The sequence below is a fragment of the Emydura macquarii genome, unplaced genomic scaffold, assembly GCF_026122565.2.
Source record: "Emydura macquarii macquarii isolate MOO-44397 ecotype Brisbane River unplaced genomic scaffold, CSIRO-AGI_Emac_v2 contig_1253, whole genome shotgun sequence".
Classification (NCBI taxonomy): Eukaryota; Metazoa; Chordata; order Testudines; family Chelidae; genus Emydura; species Emydura macquarii.
Window position 1 is genome coordinate 43,635,521 of NW_027131390.1, and position 27,881 is coordinate 43,663,401.

The 27,881-nt window shown below is 45.3% G+C and overlaps 1 protein-coding gene across 1 annotated transcript in view; it reads left to right on the forward strand.

Moving 5' to 3' along the window:
- The first annotated feature begins 493 nt into the window (after nucleotides 1-493).
- The window catches only part of LOC137154061 (aryl hydrocarbon receptor-like), an 88,596-nt gene continuing 61,208 nt past the window's right edge, over nucleotides 494-27,881 (forward strand). The window contains exons 1-2 of the mRNA XM_067549796.1: nucleotides 494-1,183; nucleotides 3,149-3,336. Coding sequence (XP_067405897.1) covers nucleotides 1,143-1,183; nucleotides 3,149-3,336 — 229 coding nt within the window. The 5' untranslated portion in view covers nucleotides 494-1,142. The remainder of the gene's footprint in view (nucleotides 1,184-3,148; nucleotides 3,337-27,881) is intronic.

Below are 27,881 nucleotides of genomic sequence, written 5' to 3' on the forward strand. Positions count from 1 at the left end.
AAGAGCCACAAGGATTAGAAAACCTGCTTTATAGGGATAAGTTTAAGGAGCTCAGTCTATCTTAACAAAGAAATTAAGGAGTGACTTGATGACAGTTTCTAAGCATGTACATGGGGAACAAATATGTAATAAGGGGTTCCTCAATCTAGCAGAGAAAGGTCTGACATGAGCCCACAGCTGGAAGTGGAAGCTGAAGAAATTCAGACTGGAAATAAGGAGTGGATTGTTAATAGTGGGAGTAATTAACCACTGGAACAATTTACTAAGGGGCCAGGTGGATTCTCTCCATCACTGACAATTTTTAAATCAAGATTGCTCTAGGCCTAGGAATTATTTTGGGGAAGTTGGGTGGCTGTTGCTCTGCAAATTTGGGGAGGAGGTTCTCTGGGCTGTGCTGTGCAGGAGGGCAGCCCAGATGAGCCCCGTGCCCCTTTTTGGCCTTGGGAGCTAGGAAAAAGCAGTCTTGCCCTCAATCCTCTTACGCCTCCCACAAGCGTCTGTGGACTGGACTCAGCTGGCGCCAGCTTTCAAAGCCGTGGCAACCAGCCGTTAACCAGCGCCTCGTCTCCGAGCTCTGTCGTGCTGCAGCTTCGCTCTCACCCCCGGGGCTTTTGTGTGCAGAGGAACGACCCAGGGCACCCAACCAAGCAGCTGCTCAGACCTCGAGTCCCCTGCCTTCCCCGCCGTCATCCCTCCTCCTCCTTCCGCCCAGCCGAGAGAGAGGCGCTGGCAGCCCAGCTCCCAGGAGATGCCCGGCGTCTGGCTTCTCTCCTCGCTCCCATTGGCCTAGCGGGGGTCGCCCAAGGTCCTGCGGCAGCTGGGCGCGCTAGCCGCCGGGAGTGCACTGGGGAGGGAGGCCGGGCTGGGCCGCGTGGGGCAGCGGCAGGAGGCGGGCTGGAGGCGAGGGCGCTTTGCAGCCGGGGAGGCGATCGTGGCTGAAGTGCCGGCTGCGGTGCCCCGGAGCTAGAGCTGCCCCGGCTCCCGGGCTGTGCGGGCCAGCGGCTGGGAGCGGCGCACTTGGAGAGGATGCGCCCCCGGCTGGCACGGCTCCGGTGCGCCCCGGGCGCAGCGCGCTGAGCAGGGCGCGGCTGGGCCGGGGTCCCGGCTCCTTCTGCCCGGAGCCTCCCGAGGAGACAGTGACGATGTACGCGGGGCGCAAGAGGAGGAAGCCGGTGCAGAGGATGTAAGTGGGGGAGCGGGCGGGAGGCTCGGACCCCTGGCCTGGCGCGCCGGGGTGGTGGTGGTGGTGGTGGTGGTGGTGGGGGGGGGGGGGGGGGTGCCCGGTGCCCGGTGCCCGGTGCCCGGTGCCCGGTGCCCGGTGCCATCGCTCTCCAGGCGCGATTTTGCTCCCCAAACTTGACAGAGCAAGGGGGTGGGCTGGAGGGAGAATGAATCCAAAACCCACCTGCCAAGGAAGTCTCTCCCCCCACCCCGCTCCCTGCCCCGGAGCTGCCGGGCTGGAGTGACTGAGCGGCGCCCCCTTGCCACCTTTATACACCGGCTTCTCTTTCTATTTTAATTGTTCGTGAAACCCTGGTTCCTCTCCACGCTCCCTCGCTCGGCCGCTACGCGTTCCCGCTGGGGCGCGCTGGGAAGTGGATTCTCTTGCGGTCGGTGTGTCTTCCCAAGCGGCGGATGCACCGTGTCCAGGAGGGGCTGCGAGCCGAGGGGGATGCAATGTCAGCCAAATCGCTTCGCAAAAATGGTGCCCGTGAATCCCCCACCCCTTTTAAAAAATCCTTTTCAGGGTATGCAGGATATTTGTTGAAAATGTAGGCACGATCTATGCTCTGTGTGCGTTCGCATCAGGAGGGCTTTCAGTGCTCCTCTTCCATACAAGACAGGCTACAGCTATCATCCACAACCGATCTGGGAAGTTTTAATTAAGGGTTTCAATGACTTGACCAGGGGTATGTTACGATAAAGAACTCTATAGCTTTTTGCTGTTGCCCTGATGTTTGGCTGTACCAGTTCAGAGCCTGTGAATATGCCCTAAAAGAAGTTACCAGGGTGGACATTTGAAATATCCTGAATTAAAAGCGGTGCCTCTTCTTTATTTTATAGACTTTAAAAAAGTGAACGAATATTCTTTTTATCACGGGAATTGTGTGGATTTCAGGTTGTCCCGTGATTTATCCAGCTTGAAGAATCAGAATTATTTTATTACTATTGATAAAATAATCTGATTACATCTTCAGAGCCGCAGGTCCATGCTTTCTACTCAGATGTGTGCCATCCAAAACTCTTCATTTTTTGCTTTTCTTTGTGGTTAGGAAATTGTTCAAGAGACACAATTTACCAAAAATGTCAGTGCAGTTAAAATAAAGGACTGATCTAATTACTAATTTAATCAACACAAACTGTCTACATTATTGATTTGCATCCATTCATTGGGATGAATGGTCAATTTTAACGTCTAGTTTAAACGTTTAGTTCAAGTGCTAGCTAGAAATCTTTAAAATATATAAAAAACATGAAGACTTTTTGACCAGTCTAAACTAATAATGGCTGGAACTCTGTCACCCAGAATTGCCTGGATTGAAGTCTGTGACATTCTCCCCCTGGCTCCCTTGCAGACACAAGAGTGGGCTAAAAATGGAAGGGACGAGGGTTCAAAGTCAGAAAACTTCTAGAGTAGTTTTAGAAGGCAAACACGAAGCGCACCCTGCCTCCTGCACTGAACAAATGTCCTCTGGTGCCTGGATTCATTTGTTTAAAATGTAATAAATAAATGTCCTTGGGAAAAGTCACATGTTCCTTTGCATGGGTAAATGAAAAGCTAGTGACCAACGGAGGCCATGGCTAGGGTCAGAAAGTCTTGTAGCAGGGTGGCAAGTGCAGCTGGGACTGTGAAGAAGGACCATTGCACTTCATTCTTGTTTTGAGGCTAAGGGGTTAACTGTAAGCTCTCTGGGGTAGAGTCCATACGTTAGTCCTCTGTGGATCAGTGTGCAGGCTGCTGGAAGCATACGAATAGCAATGAAGCAGGGGTTGAAGTAAAAGCTCCCGTTCTGTTAAGAAATCAGCCCTTGGAGGGCCACCAGGCATCATAGCCACCTTGCTCACCCTTGCTGTGTGCTGGAGAGTGCTGTAAACCTTGGTGCGGTTGCATCTGTGATGTGTCCCCCTTTGCTCCTCCCCCTGGCAGGGTGAAGCTGCCGCCCCCGGAAGGTGTGAAGTCAAACCCCTCCAAGCGCCACAGGGACCGACTAAACTCGGAACTGGAGCGGCTTGCTGGCTTGTTGCCTTTTCCCGAGGAGGTCATCTCTACCCTGGATAAACTCTCCATCCTGCGCCTCAGCGTCAGCTACCTCAGGGCCAAGAACTTCTTCAATGGTAAGAGCAAGCGAGGCAAGAGACCCGGGTGGGCCCTTTCCCATTAGATACACCATGTTTCCTTCAGCACTGTAACTCCACAGCAAGGGGCGTGCAGCGGGAAAATACCACCAGGCAGAGGAAGATCCTTTCATTATATAAGGAAACAGCCACTATGAGAATTTGACTCCTGCACATTCCCAGAGCTTTTCACTCCCCTCCCCACCCCCCACCTGCAGAAATTAAAATGGACTTTAATCACTAAGCTCAGTGTAATGTGGATCTGCCATGTCACGCTCATATTAAGACAAACCACCGTCAAGGAAAAAAGCCATCTGAAACTGAAGCCTTGCTTCCGGCTTCTCTGCTGCTATTTTTTCCTGCATTGGCAAGCCGGTGGCCTAGAAGACCTAATAGGTCTCTTCCATCAGATCTCGCATATCTGTTCTGTATTCAGCCTTTTATTTGAAGCATGGCACCTGGATTCATGTCTAAAATCAGCTAGCTCCAGGAGTGGGTGTGTTTTAGCTTTATTTAATTTAGTCTTGAGACTTGCTCCCTGTTTCTGCAGCAGTAGTCTCCAAATTGGGCTCTTCCCCTTCTGATTTTTCAGTACTAATTTTTATCTCTTGAGCTGAAAAGCTCTGAGGAGCAGAATCTGTTCCTGTTCAGAACACGTGCACTAGAGGAATCAAATTATTATGAAGCCTAGAAAACAGACTTAAGAATACCAGATCTCAGTGCTCAGAATTAATCTAGTTCAGCGGTGTTGTTGTAGCTGGGTTGGTCCCAGGATAGGAGAGATTCAAGGTGGGGGAGTCATAGCTTTTATGGGATCAGCTTCTGTTGGTGGAAGGGAAAAGTTTTCAAGCTTCGCAGAGTGCTTTTTCAGCTCTGGTTACCTTCTTCTTTTTGAAGAAGAGCTCTGAGTAATTTGAAAGCTCATCCCTCCCACTAACAGAAGTGGGTCCAATAAAAGATATTACTAGAGATGAGAGAAGGCGGGTCCCTCTCCCGCGTAGTTTCTAGTTTAGTTGTCTGTTCATTGTCTGCCAAAGTCAAAGTTCCTGATCAAAATGAGTTGAGTTTTTGATGCAGTTGTTCACTTAGGGTATGTCTACACTGCAGCGTAAGCCGGTGCTTGAGCCTGGAATCACACCTAATCCCTCTTGCATCTACACTGTGATTGTGCTAACTCAGGGCTTGGAACCAGGATCCCAGAATCCTGCAGGGCTAGAGGGTCTGAGCTCCAGTTCAGCTGGGACCCAAGGTCTGAGCCCTATTGCTTTGCAGAGTAGATGCAGCCCCGCTTGACTCAGGTCCCAGGAGTCAGCCAGGAGTATCCCACAATTCCATGGGACAACTTCCTTACTTCTCACTATCCTAACAATCTGCAATCCACTCTACTGAAAATGGAAGCCACCGTCCCCCTCTTCTGTGAACAGCAGCAACTCAGGTTAGCATTTAGCCATTCTCTTCTGATCACCTCTCTGCAAGCACACTATCAGAGAGCCTCCTGGCTGGGCTTGCAACGGAGAGCAAATACAATAAATTAATTTAAATTAAAATACATTAAAATACAATGTAGACACACAAGCCCCGCTGACTCGAGTCCCACTAACCCTGGGCTTACACTGCAGTATAGACAGACCCTTACACACACATTTGATACTACCAATAGCACTTAAATCAAATCAATTTTAGATTAAAGGTTTCACATATTTTGTTCCTATTATATTCTTCAAATGACCAACTTTATCCTGGATATTGTACATAATTTAGCTCTCTGCATGGATTGTTTCAAGTTAGCGCTATGTTTTTTGTAGCTTTCAAACGAAACTGCTTCAAGATAACTTTCATGTCCAACAAAAGCATAGCTTCAGTCATTCTTGTTTAAAATGTCCTCAGTTGCTTTCATTTTATTTGGGACTGTTGGCCCATGCGGTTGTAATATACATGAGAACTGATTCTTAGTGGCATAGAACATAGGTGGTGTGTTAACTGAGACAAACAGAAATGCATACAGCATGTGTTTTATCTTTTCCCCACAGTATATTTTCTAGACACTGTTTTATACTAAGATTTCTCATTGCTACTCCTACAGTAGAACCTCAGAGTTACAAACACCAGATTTACGAAATAACCGGTCAACCACACACCTCATTTGAAACTGAAAGTAGGCAATCAGGCAGTAGCAGAGAGAGAGAGAGGAAAAAAAAGCAAATACAGTACAGTACTGTGTTAAACATAAACTACTTAAAATAAAGGGAAAACAGCATTTTTCTTCTCCATAGTAAAGTTTCAAGCCTGTATTAAGTCAATGTTCAATTGTAAACTTTTAAAAGAACATCCATAATGTTTTGTTCAGCGTTACGAATATTTCAGAGTTACGAACAACCTCCATTCACAAGGAGTGCATAACTCTGAGGTTCTACCGTATATGAAAAAATGAAGTTGCAGCATTTTACGGTGTGACCTGTTCATTTGTTGTGTGTTGACAAAAGCATTTTCATACTAAAGCCTGTGATTGTTTGGAATCACAGGACTCTTTAAAGATTAAGTTGGTTTTCTTTGCGGGTTCCAGAAGATAGAAGTTTAGATTAAGGGGTGGTAGGCTAAGGCCTGGTCTACACTACACAGTTTGGTCAACGTAAGGTACCTTACGTTGACCTAATTACGTCAGTGTACACACGACAGCTTTATCCCGCCAATAGAAGTGCCCCTACTACACCGACATAATTACTCCACCTCCTGGAGAAGTGTTGAGCTGATTTCGGTGTAGTTAGGGTGACACAGTATCTGTGTAGGCTTAGAGCTCCTTACATCAGCTGTTGACTGTCTCAGTTCTCAGTTCCCTGCTGGGAGTACGGCAGCCAACTGGACCCCGAGCACAGATCTCCCCACCAGAGCCGAGAAGCCCTGGGCGGCTATCCCCTCCTCTAGCTTGGAGCAGGAAGGTGAGAAGCCCTGGGTGGCTTCCTAGGGGCAGGGAGGCAAGAAGCCCAGGGCAGCTTCCCCCCTGGCTCGGAGTGAGAAAGCAAGAAGCCCGGGGAGGCAGCTGCACGAAGCTGGCCCTCAGGCCCCCCTATTGCCCCTCTTCAGCTGGTGGAAGAGCTCTGGTTGAGGACGCCCACCACCGACTGAAGTCGGATAGTGTGGACATCTAAGTCTAACCTAGGTCAACGTAAGATTGTAGTGTAGACATGTCCTAAATGATTTTTTTTTCTCTATCATCAGATGAAGGGGAAGTACTCTTACCTGTTCTACTTACAAAGAGCACGGATTTGATGTTGTTACAATCTAATTACAGATATTTTAAAATATGTTAAAGAATTCAGCTTTCATGCCATTGTGATATAACATTCTTAGTTAATATATTACATTTTTGCCCCTAAACCTCTGACTGCCAGGTGCTGGGACTGGATGACAGGGGATGGATCACTTGATAATTGCCCTGCTCTGTTTATTCCCTCTGAAGCATGTAACATTGGCCACTGTCAGAAGACAGGATACAGGGCTAGATGGACCATTGGTCTGACCCTGTAGGTCTGTTCTTATATTTAGAGTTTGCTTAGACTTTTCCTGTACAAACAGCATCAGTTTGAAAACGATACTCATTTGACTTCAGTGCAGAAACATGTGCAAGAGGTTTTATTTGAATTCCATTTTAGTTACTTGCTTAGTTTGTTTTGTTAAAAATCTGCTTTCAGATAAGATAAGAACAGGAAGGCTGGTGAAATGAAAAACTGATGTTATTAGAAAGCAGTTATTTTACTCGGCAGTGTCAAATCAGTTTACATTCAGTTGATAACTATTTCTATTTTATGTTTTAACTTAGAATTTTCACAGTTTGTTCCTATATGTGATCCCTCACTGTGCTTAACATACAAGATGCAACATATTTAGCAGCAGCATTTTAGAAAAAAAACAGATTTTAGGAGATTTTCTACCTCTGTTATAATCCTCTGATTCTCTGAAATAATGGCAACAGATTAAAAGAAATACAACTTGGTTTGGGTTGTGTTTTTGAAGGTTTTCATATTGCAGAAAAATTGCCTATTTTGACAGTGAGCTGATGATGATGATGTCTGCTGAAAATCAGTGGTGCCATGCTGGCATTGCATTCTCTTGAAGCATTAATAATTTAAAAATTGCATCTTAAAGAATTTATAAAATGGAGGAAGAGGAGCCATTCTTGAAACCTGAAGCCTTAAAATGGCTGGACTTGTCACAAGGAATCAAAACATGGGTTACCCTGCTTAGACACTCATTGTTTTTTCAAATGAAATTCTGCCAAGATATTGCATAAATTGAATGCGGAAAGAGACAACAACAGTTCATGTCCTAGGTATCGTGTGCCCTGTCACAGAGGTTATAGACACCCAGAAACTTGCATTTCTAGATGCCTGTTTTTACATTCCTGGTGCAGCTGGGAATATTGGCTTCTATATTTCCACATCAAAGGAAAGAGTACAATGCCTTGTTTAAGTTCCTAATACAGTTTTGTGTTTCCCTGTACTGGAATTTCATTTGTTTTTTAGCTACCAGCATTCTAATGTGAAGCATAATATAGTGTACTCGTCTTTGAAGAGCAACTGTGTTTTTAGATTATCTCTGTCTCCTTAAAGACAACAACTTAGATTGAGGAAGCATCCTTGTTTATATGAATGGCTCAGGCAGACTAAATCATTAAGGAAAGCATTAAGGAAAGAATCCTTACAGATGAAAGTGATACCACAAACCTAGATATGTGTTTCCTAACTAGTGCTGCAGCTTTTAAAATCTTTTGTATTTAACTGTTTATCTTCAAAGGGTGCTTCGGGCAATGCTGCATCAAGTACTTTTGAGCAACTGAAAGAATCCAAATTTAAAGAGTTTTCCAGCATTGTTCATTATCTCTGATAAGATTCAGCTCAACTGCAGTGTGCCTTGTTTGTGAAGACTCTTGTACTCTGTTTTTATGCCCTATTCCTAAAGATCCTACTGAGAATGCCTTGTGCAGTGAAACCTTTCTAGTTTCCGTATTTTTATTTTCACAACCATTAAGCTTATCTCAGCTTATCTCATTGCATGTCTAAACTTACACTGCCCCCTACAAACTGAGTGTTACCTACTTTTATGATCAATCTCAATTATGTATTCTAGAAATACTGAATCTTAAAAGTAATGTTATTTATGTTAATGGAGATAATGTCACGTTAAGTCACTACCTTTGTGGTTTTTTCTATCCTCTTAGATTTGGGTCTGTTCAATATCTGATCTTGACTGAGGACTGTGAATGCTAATTTTTGACTTTGGATCCAACCCCATTCCTATTGAAATCAATAGTGTGTAGCAAAACTCCTTCTGTATATTTAAGGGGGATCTATACCACATGGGTAGTGGTTAGTAGCAGTGTAAGCTGCTCTGCTTCATGGTGTGGCCGTCTCTGCCCACGTGAGCCTCGGAGCTGACTGGTCCCAGCTGGTCTCACCCAATAAGAGTCTCTGCTCAGGATGGCGGGTAGCGAGTGAAGGCCAACAGTGTATCTAGTGGATGAGGCCAAGTTCCCCAATGGCGGTGAATGTGGATGAGCTACGACTGTAGATGTGTGGACTTCATAGGGAGGAAAACAGCTGGATCTTTGAAAAGGCTGTCCATGCCCTAAGGAACAAATAGCAGCTGGTAGAAGAGTTCCTGGGAAGGATGATGATGATGTGTGTCGCCACCCCAAACAAGAAATCCTCTGCGTCTTGCCAGTCACAAGAAGAAAGTGGGAAACGAAGGGGCAACCAGCCCTGCCCGCGATGACAACATCAAGGTTAGAGCCCCTGTTATTGCCAGCTTCTGGAGGAAGGCCGTCTTCTGCATGCGCAGGATGAGTGTGACCTAAACCCCGCACAGGGAGAGCGCAGACCTGAGAGCCCCAATCTCCTGGAAATCCACACCGGACCTTAGAGTCGTGTTCCGTCTCGCCGCACAGAATGTGTTTACACTGAATGGCCCTGACTGCAAGCCAGCCCTTGTCAAAGAGCTCACCTGCTGCGAGATTATATTTCCTGGTGTTGTGGAGGCTTGCCTGCCGCAATGCAAGTTGTTGTGGAAGGAGTCACCTTCCTCCACATCGTACCCGAGGTCTGGCACTTGTTACGAGACAGCCTCTAGAACAGGCTTTCACCAGGTGGAACCCCCATCTCTCCGTGACACTGACCTGTCATTGTGGCCTTCTTGCCAACAGAAGAGGCAACAGCAGCAGAAAAGGAAGCCATCGCTATCTGTTCATTGTACATGTGGATTACTGGGCTGTCAGGCATACTGGCTGCCAGCTAGCTGCTCTGCCACGTGACACGCCGCTGGTGCTCAGAGAATTCAGTGCTGGGACTGGCTGCAATCAGACTGTGATGAGTCCTTTTGGTTTGGGTTCCCTAAGGGACAGCACCACTCGGCTTCTGATATTGTAGGCCACTGAGGGCTTGTCTGTTGTGGGCTTCTGGTTTAGGTGCCGCAGTAGCTATTGTTGGACCTGACTCTCGAAGAGTGGACATGCCATGAAAGAAATTGACCAGCTCCTTGTCAGAAATTGCTCCATAGTGAAATCTCACTGGGCCTTTTGGCAGCACAGAAGCACCAGTGTACTCAGACCATAGAAGAAAACAACGAGAGTCGTGTAGCACCTTAAAGACTAACACATTTCTGCGGGCAGAAGCTTTCATGGGCTGCAACCCACTTCGTCAGATGCATGAAGTGGAAACCACAGATAAGAGGTATATATATGCATCCAAGGGTGTGAAACATAACAATGGGGAGGGCAAGTGCTAACAAAGTCAGTACAGTTCAGGTAGATGAGGCCTATTCACAACCTTTGATTAGAAGGTGAGGATGTGTGAACAGTGACAATTACTTCTTGTAATGAGAGAACCATTCCAAGTCCCTATTCAGACCCAGACTGATTGTGTCAAGTTTGCATATGATGGCATATATTATACACCAACCAAATTGACTGATCTCACTGAAAACTACCATGCAGTGCTTGAAGTTTACCAGTCACTCACTAGTCAGAGGGAGATAGATTATGGGGATTCATTCAGCCTATATCTAGGGACAGCATCCTGGGGAGACCTGACCAACCCAAGCACTCAAACAGAATGAGACCTTATCCGTTCTGTAAGTTTGAAATTTTTTTTGATAGCCTTGTTTAACTTGCATACCAGCCTGCAGCTCTTGGAAGAAAGAGAACCAATATCCTGTGAGAAAGAGGCTGCTTTTGGTATTTCTAAGCTGGCTGAAACCCTGATCATGGAGAGAATAAATGACACAATAACCTAGCACGCTGTTGAACATCTTATTTTTGCTACATACAGTTGGTTAATCAATTCTCAAGAGAAATGCCTTGCCCGTTCTTTCATATTTGGAGCATCTACATATCTTGGAGGATTCAGGGGATGACTCTGAATATGCTTCATGCTCGGTGCAAAGCACAGCCTTCAAATCCTTTCACAGTGCGGGATTCTTCAGTGAGAGCCCTTTTCTTTCCCAGCAGAATCTTTCTGATAGTTCAGTCCTCGTTTAGCGGTGTTATCCAGCAAAGAGACAGCAGACTTGCTGTGGAGGAAATTGTATATGTTGTGACAAGCCTCACTATTTATGTTGCTATTATGCCCATAAAGTGCCTCTTTTTTTTATCCCTCTTCCCCATCAAGATACCATTGCATTTGCGTACCTTGCAACCCTTTTTGAGATGAATGGAATTTGATCATCCTCTCAGTTCTTTTCAGGCAGGATCCCAGTTTTGTCTCTGATCAGGCCTAATTCCTGTCTAATTACATTAACTTCTGTGGAGTTACTTGCGATTGCACCTGTGTGAATTTGTGAAGAGAGCAAAAACATAGCCTGATTGAGCAATATGTCTTTTTTTTTTTTTTTTAATTGATGGTTTCTAGTCCTTACAATATGAAGCAGGGGAGTGAAGCACTGTTGGTTTGCATGTGGTCCCCTGAGCCCAAGATTTAAAATGCAGAGATGTTACAGTTCAGTTTGAATTGGGCATTCTATTTTTAAGCACTTATTTTGAGCCATTTGTAACTCGTGCAAGTGTTCCTGGAACCAACATTTTTTCATGCTGGGTCTCGGCGCAAAGGTGAGTTATTCTGGAAAGCCTGAACAAAATCCATTCAGCCATTTTTGAGTGCTGCACAGCAGACTGCAAAGTGAAATGTATTAAATCTATCACCAATGCCACTTTGCAGCTTGCAGGGCCAGAGGGATTGGAGCTGAGATCAGAGCACTGGGCCGATTTCCCTCCATGTTCCTCCCTGCTGCACTGTGCGCATCATGGGCTGCAAGGCAAAACTCACTAAACAGTCCATTTTGCTCACTTTGCAGGCCGCCGTGCTGACAGCACCGTGGACTGGCATAGTACAGAGAGGCACCAGGGTGGAGGGGAGAAGTCTACAAATCAGAGGAAAGGGGTGAGGATGAGGCAGGAGCGATGAATCGGGAGGAAGTGGGCAGGACTGGCACCTAGGAATGTTGCCAGCTGTTCCGTTTGGGCAAGGACTGTCTTGGGCTTTAGAAATACAAGCTGCTACTCCTAGAGCCAACAGAACTTCGGTGCCCAGGGGAATCTGGTGAGAAAGTAACCAGCTATCTCCCAGCCAGCGGGGAGGAGAAGCTGGCTGTTCTGATTTTGCAGAAGGGCAGCTTGATTTTTCCAGATGTTTGGCTGTAGAGTGGCAGCCCTTGCTTTGCAATAAACCCCTCAGGCTTTGTGGGACTCCCCTGCTCTCTTCTCTTCTTTGCTGATGGTGAATGACTGGTCCGTCTCTGCCCCCGTTGTCTCATCTGGAGGTCGCCATGACCATCACCATAGCACCAGGAGATACTCTCAAGCGGTTGTGAATGTGTTATCCTAATCCCCCCTTTTTTACAAATGGAGAATGGAGGCACAGCAAGATTAGGTGATTTGCCCAAAGTCACAGTCTGTGGCAGAGCTGGGAACTGAACCTGGGTCTGCTGAGTTCAAGACCAGAATCACAAGATCATTTTCCTTTCTGCTGAAACTCCTGCATGTTTTTAATAGAGTTTAATTTTTGTTTTGGACGTTCCACATCTCAGGAAGGACCCGGTCGTGCGCTCCTCACTTGGACAGAATTCCCACGGAAGTCAGAGAGTTGAGAAGGCCAGGGTCAGTGCAGTTGTGGGCTTTGCTTGCCAGCTTGTGCTTTCAGCACACAGCACAAAATACAGCCCATTCCTGTTCCCTAGTGCTACGGTTCCCAACCTGAGGGGTGGGACCCCCTTGTGTGGCGGGAGGGGCGCCAAGATTACAGGGGGTCCATGAGGCTTCAGTAATACTGAGGTCATGAGGAGGGAAGTGTCCCGGAGTTCTGTGCTGGCCAGAGTGGAGCAGCAGCCCCAGACTCCAGCCGGAGTGGAGGAGCAGCCGCCCCCAGCCCAGCACTGGCCGGGCTCCTGGCCAGAGCAGAGCAGCCCCACACTCCTGGGGGTCTGGACTAGCCCTGGCCATCCCGCCAGAGCTCGCCTCCATTACCCTCAGTCCATGAGGAATGTGACAAGGCAGGGCCACACGGGGTATGCGGTGGCGGCTGCACCAGGGAAGGCTTCGCTTCTTACTCAGGTAAGAGTCATTTATTATTATTATTATTTTATTATGTAATTTAGTGTTATCATCATCATTCTACGTGTTTATAGGGGTTATATGTGTTTATGGCTGGTGGAGGGAGGGCACGTGTTTTACCTAGTGTTAACTAGTGGGGCTTTCACTCAGAAAGGTTGGGAACCACTGTGCCTAGTGGCCCACGCTTCAGTGTGAATGGCGAGGCTGCTGTGGGAGGGAACAGTGGGAGAGGGAATATTGATTTTTCAACCACTGATTTTAATCATGATTTAAATCCACAAACAGGAAACCCTGATTGAAATAATCAAGTTTGAATCTTGTTTTGCATTTGTACCTTTTAGTTATTTTCCAAAAGAGAGGTTAGCTCTCATTAAAACAAGCTGATTTGCAACTAAATACCGCCTTCACATTAAACGTGGTAAGTTTCGTTGCCCAGTGGGATGGATGAAATCACTTTGAAATTGATCCACACTGGCTAGGACCTAAATTGGATGCTGTACTGGACTGGCAGGCATTACGGAAGCCACCTGTGTGTTCTCAATACCCTGACTTGATTAGAGGATCTGGAGTTTCCCTGCGGCAGTTGCCTCCAGTCCCAGGGGCAGAATATTGGAATAGAAGAGCCTGAAGGTGACAAATGCATACACCACCAAGGGTCAGGCCTGGAGTGAGCAGAAAAGGTTTCAGCTGCCTAGCCAGCCGAGAGGGCAGAAGGCACAGTCACGCTCGTAAAACCGTGCAGAGATTTAAAAGACTCTTCTGTTTCAAGGGCAATTGTCCATGACAGAAAGAGGGAGTATGGTTGTCTCTTTCCAGTCAATAGGACCTTCTTAGTGTGGCCGCTGTGTTTCTGGCTGCTGAAGCAGAATTCTACCTGTCACAACCCTCTATCTTTGGCAGTGACTCTGCCTTGCCCCAAGACTCCTTCACTACTGCTTCAGTTCTGGTCCTCTGATCTCTTCTGTCTTCTTCTTCTTGGTCACCCTGGGCCAGATTCTGATCTCAGCCACATAACTATTGATGCCATCAATCTTCGTGCAGTTCTGGCATCACTCTGTCTAGCCGTCTGTCTGGTCCCCATTGCTCTAGTACCGGACCAGCAGCCACAACTCCACTTCTTCTGAAATCCTCATCCACACCTTCCTGTCCCCTCACTCTGTGACTGTTGTGACTCCTTTTTCTTTGCCATTTCTCTCTCTCCCAAACCATTCCAGGAAGACCTCTAGGTTGCATCCCACCTGATCCACAGAGGGCATATGTCCTTGGTTAATAGTAGAGCTGAGTGGGAAATGGTTTCCCTTTTCCATAAATATTTTCAAGAGTTCAGTTTTTTTACCTGGCTTAAATCAGGAAGGGAAGTCAAAATCTCAAACTTGTGTGAAAAGAAAAACTCCAAAATTTTCGGTGCAAGTTCGTTAAAACGTTTTGTTTATTGAAATGTTTTGATTTTGACCTTTTTTCTTTTTACTTTTTCAGTCTAATTAGCTAAGGTTTAGAAATGAAGTCATTCCAAACAGGAAAACCAGAAATTTTTATTTAGCAAATGTCAATTTTCAAAACTTTTTCCAATGTTTTTTTCAGTTGGGAAAATTTTTGAAACTAACCTGGATTCACAAAGAGTTTGGGTTCCATTTTGTTGAATAATTCCTGACCATCTGTAGTTGGTGGTGACCTTATGGTTTGGCCATTTCCTCAAAACATTTCATCTACCTACTGGCATCTAAATTTAATCCAGATACTCCTCTTGATCTAGCCTGGTGATGCTTCAAGTTTGATGTGAAAGGCAGGCTGAATTCTGACAGCTCAGGATATGCGGGAAGTTGTAGAGGAGAGATGGGGAGTTGAAGACCTGTAGGAGTGCAGGGGAAGGGATGTGGGTTGGAATCAAATGCCTGGAGAAAGGAGGATATCATGTGACATGAAGATGGAATGGAACAGGGGACTAGAAACAGATAAGGGGGAGAACAGGACAGAAAATGAGAGAGCCAGAGAGAGGAAAATATACAGCAAGAAAAGAAAGAAAAATAGTTGGAGTGAACGAAAATAGGAGTTGGAAGGAGAAAGTGAGAGAATGCAGACATTTACCGCTGAGTAACAACTCGTTTATCCTGCCACTGGTTCTCTCTGTATGCAGCCAAACACCGTCTCTAGGGCGTTTTTCTCTACATCTCAGTGCTACATTCCCTCAGCTGGGCTAAGTGTCCTTTTCTAGCTCAGCAATTCCTTATGCCCCTGCTTGTCTCTCAGTAGTTTGCTGCTTGAAACACATCCAGCACCCACTTTCTCTCTCAAGGAAAAGGAAGCAGCAGCAGTTGTTGTTGGTTGATGGGCAGGGGCTGTTTACAGACCAGGCACTTACGGTGCTCTCCTGGGATAGGAGTTCACCTTGTCATCTCATCAGACAAACAAGGGATGTTTTCAGCAGCATTGAGCTACGGGCGCTCAGTTTCTGTACACAGTATTGGATTGCATTTCATGGATCCATTGTCCCCTATATAGATCTGCTGTCTCTGGCGTGGAGCTCTCCATTATTGGATGGAGGAGGCCGAGTTTCCATTCATGGAATGTATTGCTTTTTCTGACAGGAGCGTGAGGAGGTGGAGCTTAGCTTTCCCATTCCCCGTGAGATCCATGTGGCTCACAGGGGATCTGCTTCCTCGCTTCCCAACTGTCAGTCCTGGAAAATCTGCATTGCTAAGACGTACCCGACCATCCATACCCCCCATCGCCCTCCCGTCCTCTGTAAGATAGGCAGTGCCCAGCAGAGGAGAAAAAAATCTCTCACAGGGTCCACATTAATTTACCTGCCAAAGCCTAAAAGTTTCCGCTGCGCTTTCCCCAGCTGCAGATCCAGACCTCTGTGGGCCTCAGCAGAGGGGCATCAGAAGGGGGGAAGGATGTCATGGAGCCCGCCTGCAGCCTCCCACTCCCAGCGTCCCTCCTCACTTGGTTCCTGTTCTCTCCACCCACGGCTCTGGAAAGGAAGATGGGGCCCTATATTTAAAATCTATGGGATAAATTTCCCCAAGTATTGAGTTCTTGGGCCCTCAGAGGGGCCTGTGTTTCGGCCTCTTTTAGCTGAGCCCCTGGCTGGGCACCCAGAACTACAAGCCGCTTTGGAAGATGTGTTAACATTTCGAGGGCAAGGAGCCTGGGGAGTTGGCCGTGTTGAAAACCAGTGGCAGGATGAGTGGAGCAGCTAGCAAATACCCCCCCTCGCAGAAGGGCATGTGAATGGCTTTCCTTAAAACCACTTCATTAAGTAGCTGCAACTGAGAGAGGCTGGCCCTGTTCCAAAGTCTGCAACATCATTACAGCGGCTGAGCTTCCCCCCCTACCCCTCTCTGGCCCCATTGTCTGATTTTCACAACAATAACTTCATTTATTTTGGCTGGATGTTGGGCCCTTCTCCCTCCTCCTTTCTTTGTGTAGCAAATTAGCTGATGCATTAGAGGGACACTCAAAGAGTGGCCAGCCCCTGCCCATTGCATGAGTCGATTACAGTCAGCGAACTGCTGAGCCAAGGAAGCTTATACAATGTAATTGGTTTTCCAATTTCTCTTAAGTAAACTTTAGACAAAGCCTCTGAGGGAGCCATTGAAAGGTCTCAGAGGTGAAACAGAGCCCAGGCTGCCCCTTTGCCAATGACTCTTCATATTGCACTAGCAGGGTGGAGTCATGGACTAGCCTGTTCCTCCCCTGGAAGGAAGAACATAACCCTGAAATTCCTGTTAACGAGGCCTACGCTTTAGATTGGCACCCATTTCACCAGCAGTGCCGGCCCCAGAGCCTTCCCTGATTTCCTGTTTGTTTGCCGCCATCTCAATCCAATCTGGATGCTGTGGAGTGAAAGGGAAGGAGACCCATTTGGATCCCATCAGAGTTCTTGCTGTTAGTGGTCTGATCTGGGGAGGGGGATTTCCCTGTGTGAACGGCCCATCAGGCCAGAGTCAACTGGGGCACATCTCAGGGCTCGTTCGCATAGATGGCCTGTTCCTCCACACCATGAGTGGGGCCCACTCTGAGTGGGTTTCCATGGCAGCCATACTACCAGAATCTGTCTCCTCCGGCCCAGAGACTGATGATATTGTTATGCTTTGGGTTAAAACCTTGTGGAATCTGATAGGTGTGAACTTGGTCTTCAGTTAAGATAGCTGTAAGAAACAGTTAAGGCATAATGGAGTCTGCCCAGAAACTAGCACCATGTGGGAAGAGGGTGGGTGGGAGAGCACACGGTGAAAGGCAGGGACTGACAAACCAAAGCCAGACCTACTCGAGATGAATGCGGCCTGGACAGGCCTGCTGCCTGGCCTTGGAGGAAGCTAGAGCAGGAGTTCTGGTGCTGGCTGAAGAGGCTCGAGGCCGCAAGCAGAGGAGCGATCTCCTTTTGTTCTTGGTCCCTCCTGCATTCAGAGAAGCAGGACTTTGTACACGCCTCAGAAACAAGCAAGGTGGCATTGAACAGGACTCCAGACATCATCACTGATTTCTACCCCCTACCTGGAACCTGGAAGTGTGACTAGTGGCTTGGGTTAAAAAGGGGTAGCAATATCCTCTAGCCCCGGGTGGTGTTCTCTCTTCCAAGGTGGCTTCTAGGGGCTGGGGGCAGGAGCCATGCCCACTCCCTTCCCCTGCCTGGGTCCCCAAATGCCCTCAATGGGGGGGGGGGCAGAGCAGTGGGGGATGATGCTGCCGAGGTAGCTGATGGAGGATGTGGGATGCTGGAGGTGGGGAGGGACCCCTCCAGGTCTGGATGTAGGTGGAGTGCTCTGGGCCCATGGTTTTAAAGCACAGAGACTGGGGAAGCTTGGCCACTAGACTCAGTGCTTGGGATGAGGAGCTAGCCCTTAGCCAAAAGCTAGGGCAAGGAGGTGTTGTGGATGGAGATCTGTGAGTGGGACCAGTTTCAAACCCAGACCTTTTTCAGATGGGAATGAATTGGAGCAGCGAGAGCCTGCTAGCCAGAAGGGCAGTGGAAATTCTCCCATATCCTGGTCCTGGACAAGCTTAGATGGAGCAGACCAGATGAAGGTAGGCGGCACAGAACGCCAGACATGTGCATGTCCCCATTCTCCCTGAAGATGGCCCAAAGTCTGTGTGACGTCTCTGTGGGTGTCAGGGCATGGTGAGAGCACAGGGGCTAGCACCCTTGCCTCTCCATAGGGAGGAAAACTTTGCCTTCCCCTTCCAGCAGCACGGGTGGTGAGGGAGCTGTTTGGCATCATAGTCATTGTGTTTTCAAGGTGACATGTCTCCTCTCCTGACTGCTTTCCTGTGGCAGGGGCTGGTCTCATCCATACCGTTCTCTTGCAAGGTCTTTGAACCCCAAGGGACAGATGTTCTCTTGCCCCTTCCACTGCAATTCATTGCTCAGCTAGAACACTGTAACCAGTCTTTGTTATGGCCAGTTGTTTCCTATGCTGATCACATGGTATGTGACCTACCAACAAAGTCGTTGTATGGCACCTCAGAGTTATCATAGACTCATAGAAGATTAGGGTTGGAAGGGACCTCAGGAGGTCATCTAGTCCAACCCCCTGCTCAAAGCATGACCGACCCCAACTAAATCATCCCAGCCAGAGCTTTGTCAAACTGGGCCTTAAAAACCTCTAAGGATGGAGATTCCTCCACCTCCCTAGGTAACCCATTCCAGTGCTTCACCACCCTCCTAGTGAAAAACTTTTTCCTAATATCCAACCTCAATCTCCTCCACTGCAACTTGAGACCATTGCTCCTTGCTCTGTCATCTGCCACCACTGAAAACAGCCTAACTCCATCCTCCTTGGAACCTCCTTTCAGGTAGTTAAAGCTGCTATTCAATCCCCTCTTCTGCAGACTAAACAAGCCTAGTTCCCTCAGCCTCTCCTCATAAGTCTTGTGCTCCAGCCCCCTAATCATTTTTGTTGCCTTCCGCTGGACTCTCTCCAATGTGTCCACATCCTTCCTGTAGTGGGAGGCCCAAAACTGGACACAATACTCCAAATGAGGTGGGGAATAATCACTTCCCGCGATCTGCTGGCAATGCTCCTACTAATGCAGCCAAATATGCCGTTAGCCTTCTTGGCAACAAGCGCACACTGCTGACTCATACCCAGTTTCTTGTCCACTGTCACCTTAATTCCTTTTATACAGAACTGCTGCTTAGCCAGTTGGTCCCCAGCCTGTAGCAGTGCATGGGATTCTTCCGTCCTATGTTATGTGGCCATAGACTCCTTTGCACACCAGCAAATGGAAAAGAAGAATCCATCATTTGTTTTCTGCCATCCCAGATCCTCCTTTTTCCTAACATCTTCTTGTTCTCTGTCTGCCTAGTGTCAGTGTTGAGGTTTGTACAATGTCTAACTCCAAATGAGTCCTGACAGATTAATCTGATTGTGCATGGCATACTGTTCACCACGTAATCCTTTACCATTCTTTCACTTGACACCACACGCCCTCTGCGCAGGGAGCTGAGTAAACGTTGCTTGTCTTCAGACTATTCTCCCTCCTTGCAAGCTTTACCTAGAGAGAATCTAATCCAGTAATTCCCTTTTTTGTTGTTGTTGTTGGCTATTTGCTTTGTTTTCCCCAAACTGGCGGGTAAATTACCTGATTATGCATGGCCAAAGGAGCAATAAAAATAAACTACTTGTAGCTGTCTGTTGATTGTAGAACCCATATATAATCTGGCCCACTTTAATTCCTAAATGAGCATCTCAATTGGTAGATACTGTCATAACTTCAGTACACAGTCTAGTTTTTGATTAAATAACTTGTAAAATTTGCTTGTATGAATACACTTTTATAGTATTCTGGAAAATTTGTCTGGCCTATAATTTGTTATGTGGAATACATTCCTGTTTATTATGAACCCTGTTATTTGTATAGTGTGTGGAACAGATCTCCTTTACATATGATGTAATCAGAATATACAGAAAGGAAATTAGGTCACATGATGACACTAAAAATAGTTGGGCCAGAGCTGGTATTCTTTACTAAGGACCTGTTGCAGCAAAGCATGCTTAAGCCCCATTGGAAGTTGAAAACTCTGCAGAATTGGGTCCTCCATTCTTATTCAAGCAAACTCTCATAGCGGTCAAAGGATTGTACCTGAGAGAGCCAGATTCATCCCTTTTTTCAGTAAACCCTACAGCATGGGATCAGGAGGAGGAAAAGTCCTTGAGGTTCCTCTTGTGGAGAGTCCCTCTTGTTTCATTGGGGTAGCAGGGTATGCTCTCTACAGATGAGACAGTGATTCCACAAAGGCCTAGCGTCTCTGCAGTAGGTTTGTGCTCTCAGGGGCTTTGGTCCCAGTCTCTGGTAAACCAGGATTTTCTCTGGAACTCTGCCCCTTAAATAATCAAATATCCCCTTCACACACAAATCGCCAAGTAAGGAAGCCAGGTTTTTGTTCACAGACTTGGGATTGTCCTGTTTACCTATGAGTGCGGAAGGGCTGAGCTCCAATCATCATTGCCACTTACTGCTGGAAAAACAGGGTGTGTTTTTAAAGTAGATTTCTTTGGAGAGAGAGAACCCTCCAAAGAATTACTAAAGTATGAACCCACCCTTAAGGACTTATACAGCATATCAATCCCCATCTCTCTATAGTATTCATGGCTTCATTTCACCTTTCAGATGGACAAAGGTCCCTCTTCATTTCATGTAACTTTACTAAATACCAGGAAAAGTTCACAAGTTCTTCAGACACTGATATGTTCACAAGCAGTCTTTCTGATGTTCTTGAACTGAATATTTAAGAGTAAATTATTAAAATTCTGTACAAGATGTGTTTCAAAACCAGACTATGCTGATAGGTGCTATAGAAAGGCCGAGGGAGGCTGACTATGTCATTATAGGTTCTAGAAAATACTCGGCTTCCCATTTAAGTATCTAGGGTTTTCAAAAAAGCTTTGCACATTTTGTGTGGAGTTCTTTTGAAAATCTGGCTGTTAAGTGTTGCAATAGGAGTTACTGCTGCTTAGCATCTAGCCAGTTAGGGTTGACTTAAATCAGCAGAGAGGAAACTTTGATTTAAATAATTGATTTTAATCTTGCATTGCATTTCTACTTTTTAGTTATTTTCCTAAATAAACATTGATTCTCATTGGTTCGTAACCATTAAAACATGTTGACTTGCAACTAAATATAGCCTTAACACTTAATTTGGTGCCGCTTTTTGCTAACCAGGAGGCTATACTATATCTATAATGTGAGGGGGCATACCAAGCCTTTACGGTCCCTATTGGAGGCCCTACTGCTCTGCTTTACTGTGCCCCAGGAAACAGTTCTGAGAGGAAAAAAAAAAGCATTGAATATTAGACCTCCCAGTTGCCTAGAAAGGCATACTGGAACAGCTATTTTGGAAACCAGTGAGAGCTGGTCCTCCAGTAGCTAGAAGGATTGGGAACCAGCAACAGCCAATTAAGGCCCAGCAGGCTGAAATAAAAGGAGGTGCCTGCTTTTTATTAAGTCACTCAGTTTTGGCTGGAGCTAGTAAAGTGAAGAAGGATGCTCTCTGGACTGTATCCAAAGTCACCTATGCTGGGCCATGTCCCATTGCTGGCCAGAATCTGTGGTAGGAGTTCACAGGGAACCCTACTGATCCAGTCCTGGAGAGGGAATTTAACCCAGAAGGTAAGAAACTCTTTTGTTTATAATTGGCCCATGAAGGGCAAGGAAGTTCTTCTATCTAAGTTTGTTGTACCCTGGAAGGGGTTTTGGAATGTGTGACGTGACTGGAGAGCTGAGCCATAGAAAACTTGCAGAGGTAGGTTGACAGCCTGCTGGGGACTCGGGGCACTGAAGATAGAGGCAGCACCACCCCTGATTTGGGCATTGTGGTAGGTACAACCCATCATGTATATGCAGTTAATTAAGCAACTATGTAGCTTAAATTACACTTTTACTATATTAGAAAATGATGGATGTATTTATTTACTAAATTAATTTTTTATTCCTAATTTGTGTCTAGCTCCATTTGCATGGAAATTCAACTCAATTAAAAATGCACAAAAATAGCATTTTCATTTTTTTTCCTTTAAATGAAACTACCTTAAATGTAGTGGATACATAAAGAACCACATTTTCCAAATTTTTTTTTGCATTGGAAACCAATTTATTTATTAAGCCAAGGAAGTATCATCTGTAATTAGTGAATTGAACTAACTGTTTCTGGTCACAATATCCTTTTAAGATTTTAGAACTAGTAGATCTCATCCTTTCACACTTAGGTTTTATTTGTGGATTGAGAGAGGAAAACAAGCTTTCCAGCTTTTTCAACTCCCAGTTGGCTTCTTAACTTTGAAGGAATTAGTCATTGAACTGACCTATTTCAATAAATTGAAATAAAGAAAATACTCTCTCTAGCTGCACCAGAGAACCTACTGCTGTCAAAAGCTGGTTTAGCACTTCAACAATCTCTCTGATTCCAGGTATTTAGTCAGTGACTTCCATCAGCTTTGTGCTTTGATTTTCTTTAAAACTTGGTAGTCCGCATGTTACATTGGGGTTTTTTATATTTAGTGTAATAATTGTAAATTTAGGCCTTAACACAGGTTATTTAAAGTTAAGTTTGAAATTGACAGACTTTTTTTTTTTTTTAAATAATTTAATTTAAATAAACAACATCTGATTTAAATTTTTAAAACATCTGAGATTTTTTAATTAAAAAAAAATCTTTTTTATATTCATCCTGCACCTAACCCTTATTTAGGTGACTAAAGGGGAACCGAGTTCATCTAAAATTACAGCCTCTGGGGTGGGTGCTGTACAGTTAAAAATATGTCCATGAGCATGTGTGCAATCTTTACTCGCTTCCTAAAGTGGCTGCAGATTTGGTGCCTAGAGTTTTAAAAGGATGGGTCCTTAGACCTGGGAGAATCTCCATAGCCTTAAATGTGTCTGAGCAGTACAAATGAATCCTCTATTACGTAGACTTTATTTGACAGAAATATTTTGGGAGAAGACTAGGAAATATTATGTTTCCCATTATAAACTTCTGGTCTCAAATGGGTGGCCCTGTGTGGATGCAAAAATGTGGATCTGCATCCATGAGAATCACTTTATCTGCAACTCGCCATCTGCAGTCTATCCCTTCTATGGCGTTCACACCTGCATGGCACCTGCAGCCTTGGCCCGCCCCCCTGCAGTCAGCCCCATCGCAGCTGCCATGGTTGATCAGATGATGGGTGGCCAGGGGGGAAGCCAAACAATTTGTACATCTCCTCAGCTAGAAGCAAAAAAACCCCTCAATTTATGCTATGTGTAAGTTTGAACTGAATGAAGTATGTTCAGATCATGGTAGTCTAGATCCTGGCTTACTGCAGGGTGTTTTCTCTGAAATAACTGATTTCATGGAAAGATCTAAGAAAGCTGCACAATCTGTACTTCTCACACATGTTTTTAAAATGAAGACATGAGGATATTGGTGTCTATAATCTAAAAGAAGAAACAAACAAAAAAAAAACTTTTTAAAACTGATGGCATCTCTAATTCAGGTACAAATGTTAACAGCTATTCTCATAGACTCTAAGGTCAGAAGGGACCAATATGATCATCTAGTCTGACCTCCTGCATAATGCATTTCTTTTATCATATATGTAATGATCTGGGAAGATTTTTAGTTCTTTTCTCTTTGCCTTTTGAAATAAAATCAAACTCCTCTTTAGCAAAGTAAAGTGCATCACTTTAGCAGAGTTAAGTGCAACCCTCTCTTTTCCTACCTATTGACTCTTCCTCATATACTTCCAATAAAGTTGTTGTTGGTGTTTACTTATAATAGGCAGTCTTATTGACTGCTGCTATAAGAGCTACTTTCATGAGTAAGGGTTTCAAGATTGGGATTTAAGTTGTTGTTAATCAGATAACATTTTATAAACAAAGATGCAAACTTTTAAAAGGCTAATAGTGGGTACTTACGAGTTAGAAGTTGAAAGAGTGTATAAAGCTAACTGTTGTGAGCTGGGTTAAACCTTATATATTGAGTTTTAAAAACTTCCTCCAAACTGATGTGTGAACACACTCTTCATTTAAGGATCTGTCCAGAAGCTAGCACCATGTGGGTGGCTGGCTTCCACTGGATATTGTGCGGAGGTGTTGGGGTGGTGGGGAAGACAGGGAGAGAGAACATACAAGTGATAACACATAGAACCGGGGAGAAGCAGAGGCAAAAGAGCAGGAAAGCCAAAGTGTAGCTAGTCAGTGTGGTGTGACCCTGGGAAAAAGCTAGAGAGGGAGCTTTTGGGTCTATTAGCTAAAGAGGATTGGGGGCTGTAAGTGGAAAAAACTGTTCCTTTGTTCTTGGGTGGTCCTGCATTTGGAGACGTAGGGCTATGTACATTCCTTGTAAATAGTCAGGTATTTCTCTGATGCAATCTTGTTTATCACCAGTTTCTCCTTCTCACTGGAATATCCTCAGGGCCCCAAACTTGGGCTAGCTGCTCAGCTCAAAAAAGAGCAAAACTATTTCCTTCATTCCACTTTCCAAGCATTATTACAATAACTTTTTGTTTTTGGTTTGAATTAAGAGATTAAAAATGAACTCCACTCCAGCATTGCATTCATTTTAAACTTAAATCCAGATGATGAACCAAAATATTCCATCCTTGTCACACATTATAAAAACCAGAGGAACAATTTATTGGCTAAAGTTGAAAACTCCCTCTGCATGCATTTTTACCCTGTGAGAGTTGGAACTTCCGTTGTAAATAGAACAAACAAAGGAACCAGCACACAATATATGATGGGAAACATCAGGCTTGGGAGAATGTCTGCCATTTGTGCGTTTCTAGGAGAGATGATTGTATTATCTGTGTATGCTTTGACAGTGTAAATCCAAAAGGAGGGTATCTATTCTATGGAGTAATCCATGATTCCCTCCACTTCCTGTTTCTCGTGCAATATCCTGGATTGTTTGTTGTGTAGCAGCCTTCTTCACTAAGGGGAAATCTGTGCTCGTCCTTGGCTGGCTCTCAAGGGCAGTCAGGCCCTTGAGAATGACACTAAGGATGCTCATAGGGTCCCGTATCACAGTTTGTCATAAGGGAAAGAGAATTTTAGAATACCAAGGTCTGAATGCATCAGGCATTCTCTGATCAGAGATCTACAAGGGGTCATGCAGTCAGAATACCCACCAGCTGGGAAAAAGAGATCCACACACCCTATGAGGAAGGGAGATTAAGAGCTTGAGTTGCAAGATGCTGAACAATCCTGATAAAACTAAGCACAGGGCTCACTTCAAGCAGGTAAATGGTTTGCCATGACTTGGGCAACTTTTGTTAACTTCAGTGGGAATTTGAGTAAGGCCCGAGTGAAAAGGTCAGGACTTGGTTCTATGGGAATCTTGCTTGGGTAAAGATGGAGTAAAGGCTTCAGGATTTGGTTGTGTATGTAATAGCTATTGGTACATATAGGGTAAAATCCTGGCTCCGCTTTGGCCAATGGCAAACCTCTATGCCCTAGACAATAAATGTTCCAAGTACACTAATGACCATTTGTCTTGTGTAGTAAAGTAAAAATAGGATATTGCACAAGCTGTTGGTATCTTGACACAGTGGCTTTTTTGCCCAGTATTTTAAAATCTGCTTTCTTTGAGCCCCCACTACAGGAAGGATATGGACAATGAAGCTGATCAGGGGGCTGGAACACATGATTTACGAGGAGAGGCTGAGGGAACTAGGCTTGTTTAGTCTGCAGAAGAGAAGAGTAAGGGGGGATTAGATAGCAGCCTTTAACTACCTGAAACTGGGTTCTAACTTCCAGGGAGGATGGAGCTAGACTGTTCTCAGTGGTGGCAGATGACAGAACAAGGAGCAATGGTCTCAAGTTGCAGTGGGGGAGATCTAGGTGTGATATTAAGAAAAGCTTTTTCACTAGGAGGATGGTGAAGCACAGGAATGGGTTACCTAGGGAGGTGGTGGAATCTCTATCCTTAGAGGTTTTTAAGGCCTGGCTTGACAAAGCCCTGGCTGGGATGATTTAGTTTGGATTGGGCCTGCCTTGAGCAGGGGATTGGAGTAGATGACTTCCTGAGGTCCTTTCCAACCCTAATCTTCTATGACTAAAATACTTTGGATTGAATGGTCTTGTTTTATGATGCATTCACGCCACACAGTGCCGCCTTGGCTGAAAGTACGGCTTTAGTTCGAGTCACTGTTATAGTACAAGTGACTACCTTTTTCAAGCTGTGAAAGGTGATATATGGGACTCCTTTGCATGTGCTGAATACACAGTTCTGCTTCTGCCAATGCATCTGCAGACTTGCAAAAGCTGCCCAATGGTTGGCCATATGGAAAATATTTCATTTTTCTCCATAACTGAGAACTGTGGTGAATATCAAGGTTGGAACACCAAGGATATGTTCATGTGAATTGATGATTTTCTCTGGCTCAAAGAAAGCTTTTTGATTTATGAAGGACCCTTGCTGTCTCTGTCCTCTTCTGATGACAGCTGAATGTATAAAAGTGCTACTAGTGCTACCTGCTTCGCATCAGAGCAGAGACTTAGGTAGCCAGGTCTAGTGGTTAACATTAGGATGGGGGGCTGGGTCCTCACACGAGCTGGGGTTCAGCACCAGGAGGTCAGGAGCTGAGGTCCGAAACCTGGAGTGCAGATGAATCCGGTTGAATCAGGGATTTAGCAGGATGTCAGAGTCAAGAGACAAGAGCAGGTAGCACCTGGTGAACCACCCAAAACAGGGTGGAGCCCAGATGTACAGACTTCTTGTACCTGCCAAGCGGGCCAGTCAGGAGCGCTGCTGTTCAATGATTTGAGGCCTGCAGATGGAGTGTTTGATTCGAGCTAGACTTCTAGGAGTCCAGGCCCTAGGTTATATCAGGAAGCAGTTGGCTGGAGAGCTGAAGATTGACGATCCCCAGGAACCTTCTGGCCCTGGGTTTGAGACCTATGGGTCAAAACGCTCAGTGCCTGAGTTACTTTGATCTAATCTAATTCAGTTTTCTCTAAAATTTAACCCAATCTTTAGAAAGGATTGCATTTTTCTGCTAGCTTATTGTAAATAGTACACTTGTTTGCTTGTGTATTACCAGCATTCAGAACTTTAATATATTGAAATCATAGATTGACTCTGAACCTTACTGCCTTTATAACATGCTGTGTGGCATGGATTTCAGCTCCTAGTAGTTCAGTTCTGACTGTCCATATATACAGAATAGCCAACTTATAAACATTTTCGTAGCCTTTGTAATACAGTGCTGTAACCTCAGTGTTCCCAATGGGTAAAATTCACCCTTCAATTCACGTCCAAACTGACTTCCATGGAACTACTCATGTGACTAAAAATAGACATTCCAGAGTGGTGGAGGGGGAGGCTGGGCATGGAGGAGACAAATATCCTCATAAGGCAGGCAAACAAGGGCTTGTCTACCTGGGGAAACTTACTGGTATATTTATATAGCTCTAGTTATAGCAGTATGACTTCTCAAGTGTATGCTCATACTCCAGAACAAGTGTGTTCACATGGGGAGTTATACCAGTATAATTATGTTTGTAAACTTCCCCATGTAGACAAGGCCTTAATCTAGACTCTAGAGAAAATGATAAACCAAACATGATCTCTTGGGTTTCTGGAGGTAGATTTGAGGGGTCAAACATGCAGGAGTCATGATTGACTTTAGGTATAACTAATAAGATGGGTATCTAATGGGCATTAAGGCATCTAGTCTCTTTTTTGAAAATGCCAAGTCCCTTTTTAAAAAATTAGGTTTTTTTGGTTCTTAGTTGGGCATGTTTGAAAATAATATTCTTTGTAGCGACAGTCCAAATACAGAGGAACAGAGCACCCTCTCAGCACCCACTGCAGACTAGATACCAGGAGATCAGCTCTCATGTTAGAGCTAGTTGGAAAACATGGTGGGAAGGGGAGAATCACAATAATTTGTTTAAATCCTTTTGAAATTTGATACTTTTGCCCAGTTCTATAGCTAGGTGATGATCTTAAAGGCAACACACT